This window comes from Mercenaria mercenaria, chromosome 6, assembly GCF_021730395.1.
Source record: "Mercenaria mercenaria strain notata chromosome 6, MADL_Memer_1, whole genome shotgun sequence".
Classification (NCBI taxonomy): Eukaryota; Metazoa; Mollusca; class Bivalvia; order Venerida; family Veneridae; genus Mercenaria; species Mercenaria mercenaria.
In genome coordinates this window covers 82,341,029-82,353,753 of record NC_069366.1, presented here as the reverse complement: position 1 = coordinate 82,353,753, position 12,725 = coordinate 82,341,029, and the positions used below count along the sequence as shown (strand labels likewise).

The 12,725-nt window shown below is 36.3% G+C and overlaps 2 protein-coding genes across 3 annotated transcripts in view; one reads left to right on the top strand and one right to left on the bottom strand.

Moving 5' to 3' along the window:
* Positions 1-7,250, top strand: part of LOC123548397 (uncharacterized) — a 46,001-nt gene extending 38,751 nt beyond the window's left edge. For both annotated transcript variants that reach the window (XM_053546476.1, XM_053546475.1), the window contains 4 exons: positions 783-903; positions 4,702-4,846; positions 5,939-6,022; positions 7,041-7,250. In XM_053546476.1, the coding sequence (XP_053402451.1) occupies positions 783-903; positions 4,702-4,846; positions 5,939-6,022; positions 7,041-7,193 (503 nt within the window). In that variant the 3' untranslated portion in view covers positions 7,194-7,250. The remainder of the gene's footprint in view (positions 1-782; positions 904-4,701; positions 4,847-5,938; positions 6,023-7,040) is intronic.
* A 4,050-nt stretch (positions 7,251-11,300) lies between these two features.
* Positions 11,301-12,725, bottom strand: LOC128558104 (putative uncharacterized protein DDB_G0286901). The gene has a single exon (XM_053546938.1). It carries the CDS (start codon positions 12,723-12,725, stop codon positions 11,301-11,303), a length of 1,425 nt encoding a protein of 474 aa, XP_053402913.1.

Sequence of the window (12,725 nt, the reverse complement as noted above, 5' to 3'; positions counted from 1 at the left end):
TTATTTTTTCTTTTTCTAGATCAATTACCTACCTCACTGGGTCAAGTCCCATAACTCTGGCATGTATTTTGGTCAAATTATGCCCCCTTTTGGACTTAGAAAATTCTGGTTAAAGTTTTGCGTGCAAGTACATACAGCTATTACTAAAAGGCATATAGATTTGAAACTTATTTTTTCTTTTTCTAGATCAATTACCTACCTCACTGGGTCAAGTCCCATAACTCTGGCATGTATTTTGGCCAAATTATGCCCCCTTTTGGACTTAGAAAATTCTGGTTAAAGTTTTGCGTGCAAGTACATACAGCTATTACTAAAAGGCATATAGATTTGGAACTTATTTATTCTTTTTCTAGATCAATTACCTACCTCACTGGGTCAAGTTCCATAACTCTTAACATGTATTTTGAGCAAATTATGCCCCCTTTTGGACTTAGAAAATTCTGGTTAAAGTTTTACATGCAGGTTACTATCCCCAAAACTAATGCAGATATTGAATTGAAACTTAACATGTTTCTTCGGGGTTATAAAACTAGTTGATAGCATCAAGTCCCATAACTCTGATATGTCCCCTTTTGAACTTAAAACTCTTTTGATATTTAACATTTTGGGTAATAATTTCCAGCTTCTGTGACAATATTTCGAATAGTCGAGCTTGGCTGTCTTATGGACAGCTCTTGTTCTATTTAGTGTCTGTATGCCTTAGGAACCTTTTTATTAAGCAACCTCATTTTGGTCGTACCTTGGCTTGTCTTTTTATACAATGTCTACTGTATTTGTTTCAGAGTTTAGCCCACCTGAGCCTGTAGAGGAGGACTATCCAGAGGATGAGATCAGAGATGTATATCTTGGTGGAAGTGCTGGAGATATACAGTGGAGGAGTGATGTAATTATACCAACACTCAGGTAATTACTTCTGCTGGAGATATACTGTCAAAGGTTGATGTAATTGTACCTACACTCACTGACAGGTAAATACTTTCTCTGGAGATATACAGTGGAGGAGTGATGTAATTATACCAACACTCAGGTAATTACTTCTGCTGGAGATATACTGTCAAAGGTTGATGTAATTGTACCTACACTCATTGACGGGTAAATACTTTCTCTGGAGATATACAGTGGAGGAGTGATGTAATTATACCAACACTCAGGTAATTACTTCTGCTGGAGATATACTGTCAAAGGTTGATGTAATTGTACCTACACTCACTGACGGGTAAATACTTTCTCTGGAGATATACAGTGGAGGAGTGATGTAATTATACCAACACTCAGGTAATTACTTCTGCTGGAGATATACTGTCAAAGGTTGATGTAATTGTACCTACACTCACTGACGGGTAAATACTTTCTCTGGAGATATACAGTGGAGAAGTGATGTAATTATACCAACACTCAGGTAATTACTTCTGCTGGAGATATACTGTCAAAGGTTGATATAATTGTACCTACACTCACTGACGGGTAAATACTTTCTCTGGAGATATATAGTGGAGGAGTGATGTAATTATACCAACACTCAGGTAATTACTTCTGCTGGAGATATACTGTCAAAGGTTGATGTAATTGTACCTACACTCACTGACGGGTAAATACTTTCTCTGGAGATATACAGAGGAGGAGTGATGTAATTATACCAACACTCAGGTAATTACTTCTGCTGGAGATATACTGTCAAAGGTTGATGTAATTGTACCTACACTCACTGACTGATAGGTAAATACTTTCTGGAGATATATAGTGGAAGAGTGATGTAACTATACCTACACTAAGGTAATTACTTCTTCTGGAGGTATACAGTGGAGGAAAGATTTCACTATACTTTCACACAGGTAATGATTTCCTCTGAAGTTATACAGTGATTGTGCGATGTAATTATATCTACACTCGGGTAGTTTCTTTCTCTGGAGGAATACAGTGGTGGAGTAATGTAATTGTACATACACTAAGATAATTATTACAGTTAAATATCGTTACCTCGATATCGGTTAGCTCGATACTCCGGTTAGCACGATGTGTTTTAGTCGGTCCCGACTTTTCTCTATATATTTTAATGGTATTATTTATCATTACCTCGATATTATTAGCTCGATCTTTTGTTTAGCTCGATGGGATTTTTCAGTCCCGTCAACTTACTTGTATTGTTTTTACACCTGGTTTTGTCGATATCACAGCTTGTCAAAAAAATTCCTTGTCATTTGTAAGGTGTGAAAATCAACCTATTGTTGTCTGGCGATGTATTTATTACAATCAGGTTGGATTTTGTTTGTTATTTAATCTTTAATCCAATTTCGATATTAACAAGTTCGCATTTTATTCTTAATAGTTAGTCTAAAACAGCATGCAAGCGGGCAATAACACTTAATAAGGTCGAAATATTTTTCTGTTTGACGGAGTAAAAATCTACCATTTTCGATTGAGTAACAATATGCACATTTAACTAGCAAATTTTCGTTAACGGAACACATTAAAAATGACGTATTTATGTTTTATATTATTTCTGCCCCCTTTCAAACCCTCTAAAAGAAGGATTGGATGTAAGGACAATATAGATCTCCTACACAGATACAAAATGTAGTCCCAGATAGGCGATATCATTACGTTGAACTTAAGATACGTCGATGCAATTTTTGCAGTCCCTTGAATATCGAGGTGACAGTATTTGACTGTATGTATACACTCGGGTAATTACTGTCCATAGAGATATACAGTGGATTGTACCTACACTTAGGTAATTACTTTCCCTAGAGATATACAGTGGATTGTACCTACACTCAGGTAGTAACTTTCCCAATAGATATACAGTGGATTGTACCTACACTCTTGTAATTACTGTCCATAGAGATATGCAGTGGATTGTACCTACACTCAGGTAGTAACCTTCCCTAGAGATATACAGTGGATTGTACCTACACTCAGGTAGTAACTTTCCCTAGAGATATACAGTGGATTGTACCTACACTCAGGTAGTAACTTTCCCTATAGATATACGGTGGATTGTACCTACATTCAGGTTTAACCTTCCCTAGAGATATACAGTGGATTGTACCTACACTCCGGTAGTAACTTTCCCTAGAGATATACAGTGGATTTTACCTACACTCAGGTAGTAACCTTCCCTAGAGATATACAGTGGATTGTACCTACACTCAGGTTTAACCTTCCCTATAGATATACGGTGGATTGTACCTACACACAGGTTTAACCTTCCCTATAGATATACGGTGGATTGTACCTACACTCAGGTTTAACCTTCCCTATAGATATACGGTGGATTGTACCTACACTCAGGTTAAACCTTCCCTAGAGATATACGGTGGATTGTACCTACACTCAGGTTTGACCTTTCCTAGAGATATACGGTGGATTGTACCTACACTCAGGTAGTAACTTTCCCTAGAGATATACAGTGGATTGTACCTACACTCAGGTTTGACCTTCCCTAGAGATATACAGTGGATTGTACCTACACTCAGGTTTAACCTTCCCTAGAGATATACAGTGGATTGTACCTACACTCAGGTTTAACCTTCCCTATAGATATACAGTGGATTGTACCTACACTCAGGTTTAACCTTCCCTAGAGATATACAGTGGATTGTACCTACACTCAGGTAGTAACCTTCCCTAGAGATATACAGTGGATTGTACCTACACTCAGGTAGTAACCTTCCCTAGAGATATACAGTGGATTGTACCTGCACTCAGGTTTGACCTTCCCTAAAGATATACAGTGGATTGTACCTACACTCAGTTTGACTCCCTAGGTTCAGGATGTACCTCATCAGGTTACCTTCCCTATAGATATACAGTGGATTGTACCTACACACAGGTTTAACCTTCCCTATAGATATACAGTGGATAGTACCTACACTCAGGTTTAACCTTCCCTAGAGATATACAGTGGATTGTACTAACTCAGTTTCCTTCCTAGATATACAGTGGATTGTACCTACACCAGGTTTAACCTTCCCTATAGATATACAGTGATTGTACAATGGTTACTCTATAGAATACGTGATGTACACTACAGGTTTAACCTTCCCTAGATTACTGATATACTACACTGGTTAACCTCCCTAGAGATATACAGTGGATTGTACCTACACACAGGTAATTACTTTCCTTAGATATATTCACTGGATTATATTAACTTTAGATTAATTGTTTTTGCTGGAGGAATATTGTGGAGGTGTCATTCAATTATACAGACGTTTAGGTAATTACATCCACATGAGATATACAGTGGAAGTTATAATGACAGATAATTACTTCTCCTATTTATATATAGTTGAAGATTTATGTAATTATACTAACACTTGGGCTGTTACTTCCCTGATAGATATTGATGTAAATATCAGTAACTGTTGCTCAGTGATGGAGGGTTCTCCTCATATGCTAGAGATTGGATTGCATCTATGACCTTGTGTTTGAAGACTTTAAAGAAGAAATGGTATTTGTAACTTACTTGCTTAGTGTTAAACTTTGTTAGGATAGTTCGAGGAATGGTCAGCTGAGTGTCAGTTTATTGTGACTTGGTTGGGTTTCATTTCATTGTGTGCTCAGTCTGATGTTGAAGCAAAACAGCAGAATAAAGTTTGGCACTGTGCCTACTGCTACAAGTAGCCATTGTTGTTATATGACTTAAAGAATTGTTCAAAAAAGATGTTCAACATTAACTCATATGTTTTTATATTGCAGGAAACATGGTTTATCTTTCGTGGACCCTGCTGTTCATGACTGGGACCAAAAACTTATTCCAATCCATGTTGCTTTACGAGAAAATTGTCGTCTTTTGTTTTATGTGATAACTTGTGATAGAAGATCTCTTGGCTCAATGTGTGAAGTGAGTTACACATTCCATTTTTCTTTTCTGGATTGGTATTTGTCAACATACAGGTTTATACCTCATCCCCCCCCCAACAAACCCCCCCCCCCCCCCCCCCCCCAAAAAAAAAAAAAAAAAAACACACACACACAGAGAAATCATTTAGTTTCCTTATCTTTAGTATCCTGTCACCTCCACCATCGCATAGACACAAATCCTACTTCCTCCCCCCCCCCCCCCACCCCCAACCCCCACCACCACTGCATACACACACATCCTGCTTCCACCAACCCCAAAAAGATTTTTTTTCCATTTAGTTTCTTGCCCTTTTGTATCCTGGTATCCAGTCACTGCAACAATCTACATACACTCCCCCCACCACCCCCCTCCCCCCAGAAAAACAAAACAAACACACCTATGTAAAAAAAAAAAACCTTTACATTTTGCTTTCATTGTCCGCAGACATACACCTTGGACATATCTTGCCCGGCTCGATGGAGCTCTTGTTTGGTCATGTTACAGCAGTCAGTTTGGAAACCCAATTTTCAAAGCCAGTACTGTTCTCCCCAAGAAACTGGCAGTGTCCCACATGAATGAGAAGAGTAAGAATATTCAAACATGTGATATATTGACATACAGTTAAACTTCATTTGCTCGAACTCAATGGGACTGGCAAAATTTGTTTGAATTATCGGTTGTCCGAGCAGTTGGAAATTATACATTACATAGGGTTTTTTCCAGGATGGCCAGCATTTAAATTATACAAGGTCAACTGAATGCAGTTCGACTGTAATCATTTCTTCCGTCAAACCTTTGAAAAAAATTTATGGCTTTGCCTCTGGATCAAACCTTGCACGTATTTCAATTCACAGATTTTAAAAATGCAAAAAGAGCATAATGTATGCTTTAATTTTAAGAAATTGGGGTTCAGACTCTCATTAGTGATATGTGGATGTATTTAGAAGCAAAAGTGTTTAGAGTTGTTTCCCTTTATGAACAGGTGACTATTTTAAGAGGACATGTTGATGAATTTATATTTTAGGACATATGTTTGACACATGTATGTGATATTGCTAAGGATAACACATTGTATTTTGTTCATGCTTACAGGCGGGTTACTACATTGGGAAAGGATGTAGAATGGTGATGTGTATTCAGAAAATTCCAAAGGATGCTGTGATAGATAATGACAAGGTGAGTTATTAATAACGTAAGAACAGCAATGCCACCTGTTTATAAATTTATTAATAATATAATAAGAGCACAGCTACAAGTTTTTTTTGCAAGGCAATTTTTAAGGAACTTTTTTCGTACAGTTCGGTTTGAAGTGCCGATTGGAGTGGCATAAAGAACATCAGTATAAGGTCTATTAAATTTTGAAAGGTTAACAAGTATACAGCATATTTTCAGCTGGTTGATAAGTGATCTAATACTCAAGGTTTTGAGAGAAAGATACCTGCAAATAATTTAAAGATGATTTAGAATGTTCCATAGCGAGTTCTGGCCCCTTGTTTCGCTAATTTATCATAATAAGTGTTGTACTAGAAGGGGAGGGTTTTACTTTGAAAAGGGGTAGATATCATACAGAGATCATCAAAAGAGATTGGTTGACAAAATGGGGTTAGATGCCGCTGAGTATTCTGGGTAAAAATTGGTGAGCGGTTAATTAGAATATTTAAATGTTTAGTTTCAAATGATAACATTAGTACCTTTTGTATATAATAAGATATAATAATGAGCCTCGCCATGAGAAAACCCAACGTAGTGGCTTTGCGACCAGCATAGATCCAGACCAGCCTGCGCATCTGGGCAGTCTAGTTATGCAGGATCCATGCTGTTCGCTTTCAAAGCCTATTGCAATTAGAGAAACTGTTAGCAAACAGCATGGATCCTGACCAGACTGCGCGGATGCACAGGCTGGTCTGGATCCATGCTGGTCGCAAAGCCACTATGTTGGTTTTCTCATGGTGTGGCTCAGATATATTCATGTTGATATTTCAGTCAGTGTCAGTAGTCACTAATTTCACATTGTTTGTCCATTTAATTTCTTATATAGATACAGATTTGATACAAATGTCAGAAATACAGTGAAGACCTCCTGACTGATAAATTATGCATATAGTAAAACAACACTATAATTTGTACTTGTTCATTTGTTATAAAAAAAAGTGTTCATTTATTAAACAGTGAATGTATTTTTCTGTGATTTCAGTTGTCTGAACAATCCGTTAAGGACTATAACCGTGGAAGGGACTATTTATGTGATCTCGCTAGCAGAGAAGGTGTTCCATTGTTTGAAGACATACAAGAAGCTGCCAACTGTGTCATATCCTTGCTCACAGAACAGCCATCTTCGTGCTCATAATTTTTTAAATATTTGTAATTGTTCCATGTTGTTTAGTACAAGTAACCTAAGGCTTTATTTGATTGTTGTAATATCTGCTTCTTGGAAAATTGTTGTAATGATTTTTCATAGTTTTATAGTTTATTTACGTCTCATTCATTTACAAACATTTAAATATACATACAGCATAAAACAATTGTATTGTAAATGACCGTTCTAACTAGAACTACAAGAGACAATATACATATTCAAATGTGCTTTTATAAAACCAGTATGAATAAAATCTCTGTTCAAGGTGGAACTAGCTAGAAGCTTAGTTGCAAATCAAATGAGTAAGTTAAGAGAGTACATGAATGTATGAATGTGGTGCAACTGACTGAGTGAGTACATAATATGTGTACTGATGTTGAGTGTGTACATGAATGCATAAAGTTTAGTAAATGACCGATTAAGTACATGAATGTACGACAATTGAGTAAGTGACCGAGTGGGAACAGGAGTGTACAGATGTTGAGTAAATGACCGAGTAAGTACATAATATATGTACGGGTGTTGAGTGAGTACATGAATGCACGAATGTTGAGTAACCGAGCGAGTGAGAACATGGATACAGGCACAGGTGTTGCGTGTGTACATGAATGCTGAATAACTGACCGAGTGACTACGTGCATGTATGGATGTTTAGAAGTGACCAAGTGAGTGCATGAGTGTACGGATGTTGAGTTAGTGACCAAATAAGTACATAGTGAATGTACAGATGTTGAGTGAGTACCTGAATGTATGAATGCTGAATAACTGGTCAAGTGAGTACATAAATGAACGGCTGCTGAGTAAGTGACCAAATGAGTGCATGAATGTAGTGTTGAGTAAGCGACCTCGTAAGTGCATAATACATGTACATATGTTGAGTGAGTGCATGAATGTACGAATGTTGAGTAACTAAACTAGTGAGTACGAGTGTACGAATGTTGAATAACTGACCAAGTGAGTGCGTGAAAGTACCTATGTTGAGTAAGCGACTGAGTGAGTATACAGATGTTGAGTAAGTGACCAAGTGAGTATATAATACATGTATGGGTGTTAAGTAAGAGACTGTGTGATTACATGAATGTAAGTATGTTAAGTAAGTGACCGAGCAGGTACATGATTAAATGTACATATATATACTCTATTTACCTCTCATTTTAAAATACAATTCACGCTTACAATTTATAGGAACATAAAATCATATGCCAAACCATTCTATTAAAAAATCATAGGAGACTGAAATAGCTACTATAAATACTACACACTATTAACTTATTATTACTATATATTAAGATATATATTTAAAAAATTGTATGTAAAAACCCGAGAAGCTGGCATTAATCTGGGCCTTTTAATACCTAAAAACTGCCATAAAAAGAAACAGTTCCCTTAAAACACTGAAAAACCAAAACAACACTAATGTGTAACTGGTAAAAAATGGTTTAAGAAATCAATTATTATAACAGATCAGATCAGTTATAAACTGATTAATACTAGCCTCTCGTTTAAACATAAAATTCTTTATTACAGTCTCTTCCATATTTTTACATATATTACCGTGTATAATTAAGACATAACAGCTCTTAAGAATACATGGCAATTTTCTTAAGCTACATGAGACTGTGCAACCTAACTGTATAACTAGAGCTACAACATTTCCAGTTATTTAAAAACAAATATACGATCATATTAAAAATACTACACCTTTCCTAAAAAATATATCCATGTTATTTACATAAATTTATTTATTGATTGTATTAAATATTTGCATTTTTAGAGAACAATGTATGACTTCTAACTTTAATGATATTACAACAGGTTTTTGCTAATATTCTAATCATATCTGGGTGTGTAAATAGAAACTGAAATTTTTCTGTATTGCTCATAGTACAATAATTACTGTTTACAGCAACAGCTTTACCAGTTAAAATAGATCTGTCGGACTCATAACTGGGACACTCCAAGAGCACGTGCATTTCATTTTCTACCCCATTATTACATAAAGGACATAGTCTTTCGTGCTCTGGTATGTTTTCATAGCGGCCCGTTTCTAGCCTTAATGGAGCGAAGCCACATCTAAATTTGGCCAGTGCTGATCTATGTGGGTAAGACATGTGTAGCTTACAGTAATGTTCAACCTGGTATGTGTCCTTAAATAACTTATAAGATCTAAGCTTGTTTCTACCTCTTCCCGACAGGCCTGATACCCTGGAAATATCATTATGCCATTGTGTAGTATGTTCATTCATTATAACACCTGTAATATCTTTTTGCAACTGTTTTGAGGAAAATGGGACCTGTAAGTATGTATGCAAACCACTAGCAGTTAACTTTTCCTTTACATTATATGTCCAGTTTTTACAATTACGACCGGCTTTACTTAAACACCAGTTAAAAATCTTCTTATTAATTCTATAGTCATGATAGTACAAACAACGACTCCAATGGTTACATACAGTTTTCCATTGCTCTATTACAATAGGTTTCCAACCCATATCACCTTGTACCGCAGCATTTGGTGTGTACTTTCCCGTGCCCAGGTAAAATCTCATCGCCCTGTGGTGCACTGCATTAATGCAAGAAAACGATCTTACACCCCAAATAGCTGCTCCATAATTAATTATGGGTACAACATTTGTGTAATACAATTTAGTATATACATCATACGGTAAACCACCAAAACTTTTGTATTTGGCGATGAGAAGCCCCAGAGCACGTCCAGCACTTTGTGCGACCATTTTAGCAGTAATAGCATAATCAAGGTATTCTGTTAACACTAAACCAAGATAAACATATTTACTAGAGTATTCTATAACAGTTTCACCACATATAAAAGAGTAGTTAGATCTTGGTACAGAGTTTGGTCTAAAGTGAACAATGCTACTTTTACTTGCATTAACATACATTTTGTTTAATAAACACCAGTTGTTTAACAATGATAACATTTCTTGTAGATCTGCTTCGTTTTCTGCTAACAGAACAATATCATCTGCATATAACAACATACACACACGTTCATCCCCCATGCTAATTCCTTTGTTTAAATTTTTCAACAAAATTGCCAGATTGTTTACATAGATGTTAAACAGTACTGTTGACAAAGAACACCCTTGTCTTATGCCAGATGTAACATTAAACCATTCAGTACAATAGCCATTTACACGTACACAACATTCGACATCATGATACAAAGATCTTACAGCTGAGAACATCTTTGTCGACATTCCGGCATTTATCAATTTTGACCAAAGTAAATTTCTATCAACAGAATCGAAAGCTTTCCGGAAGTCCACGAATGCACAGAATGTAGACTGTTTATATTTCTTTCTGGTATCTAAGATATTTGTTAGACTAGATAAATGATCTATAGTACTACGATTTTGCCGAAAACCATTTTGTTCCTCAACAATAAGATCTTTTGAATCAACCCACTTTACAATTCGCTCATTGAGAATACTTGTGTATATTTTGTACATGGTAGAAGCTAAGGAAATGCCCCTGTATGACATAGGATTTCTTGGGTCATTTGTAGATGACTTAGGTATTGGATTTATTATGCTTTTCGACCAAAGTGCTGGAACTCGTCCAGTTTGAAAACAGACATTAAACAGACTGTGTAAAATAAAAAGTGAAGCATCATTTTTTAAAACTTCTGCTGGAATAAGGTCCACACCCGATGCTTTACCAAGTTTTGCCTTAGCTAATGCTTTACTAACTTCTAATAGAGTTTTCTGGAGGTAAATAACAAACACAAGGAAAAATACATAAATCATCAAACTTGTGCTGCAATTTTAACCATAGTATGTCATCTACCGAGACATTTAAAACAGAGACATTAAAATCAAACAAAAGGCTATTTTTAACAAAAAATCCTACTCCGCCTGAACCTTTCCTAGCGTTTCTATGAACAAGTTTTCTATTATTACCGAACCATGTATAATCTTCAATGTTTAAAAAATCCTGACCTAGTAAATGTGTTTCTGCAATACCAATTATATCAGTGTTTAAAAATTTAACACAATTTGACCTTAAAATAAAATTATCAGACATATTATTACAATTCCACCTATGAACATTCCAAAAACCTGCGTATATCTATTGTCATCTGTTTCTATCATTGTTTCTGTTGTTGCCTCTGTTATTTCTACCTCTTCGTCTGTTATTTCTGCCACTATTACCTGCATAATTTCCTGAAAAAGAATCGCGACTGTCATCTATATTGTCTCTTTCACCTACAGAATTTCCTGAAAATGAATCGCGAGTGTCATTTCTGTTGGCACTGTTACCTGAAAAGTAATTACGTCTGTCACTGTGCCCATGATCACCTTTAGAATTTCCTGAAAAAGAACCGCGAACGTCATTTCTATGGGCACGATCATTATTATTTGAATTGTAATTGCCGCGATTTCTTAGATTATTTGAAAACGAATCGCGATCACCATGTACATTTCCACTGGCACCTGTATCCTGGTCATTGTATCTTGACGAGTCTCTGTACGGGCTACGGTCTTGTCTTCCTGATGCATTGTATCTTCCATTTTTTCCATTGTTGCGCTGTTGCACAACACGGTTACCTTGCAAAGATATGTTGCAGCCATTTTCTCTAAGGGCATTTACAATTACCATAAAGTTTCTGCTTGTTGAACGCTCATCAAATGACATATCTTTGCTGATAAATACACCGTCATATTGGTTGGAGTCCTTCAATTTGTTTTTAACTGACAACACTTTCCTCCTGTCTTCCATAGACTGAAAAGTCGCAATCACAACTCCTGGCTTATCACTGTTTTCAACAGTTTTTCTCTCTGTTTTCAAAACAGACACATTTTTTATTCCAATACCATCTTTGATCAGTGAGTTGACTTTAACGTTCAAGTTTTCACCCTCATGGTATGGTAGTCCTCTCACAGCCACGTTTTGCTTCCTGATTTCAGAATTGTTAACATTAGCATTGGATATTTCTAGAATATTCTTAACTTTTCCTTCCATGTCGGCCATTTCTTGACGTATGTCTTCGGTAAATGCATTGATTCTCATATTAATGTCTGATTTTAGGCGTGAAACCTCAGCATTCACTCTTTTGTCTATCAAATTTCCAATTTTATGACAGATTTTTGATTCAAGCGTGGTTTCGAGCTTGTCATTTCGGCAGTTCATATCAGTATTTAATGTACTTACATCTCGAGACAACTTCATGATTAACTTAGATAAATTGTCTGTATCTGATGATGAATAATCACACACAGCACTTCCATCAGTTTTTGTCTCCTCACAACTTTTCCTTGGATTTTTACCATATAATGTGCGTCTAGCTTCTCCAATAACACTACTGTTTGAATTTCTCTCATCACATTTGCTCTTCTTGACTGTGCTACTCGTCTCCAACTCAACATCAGCTAACCCACTCTCACTACGATGTCTTTTTCTGTTATTTGGTGTTACACAGCTCTGTTCCACTCCCGAATACATAACCGAGTCAACGTAGTCCTTAGCATCGGTGATTTCACGACCAGTAGCCTCCGCCAT

Excerpts from the sequence above, each read along its gene's own strand:
- LOC128558104 (XM_053546938.1), bottom strand. The coding sequence starts at position 12,725 with ATGGCGGAGGCTACTGGTCGTGAAATCACCGATGCTAAGGACTACGTT.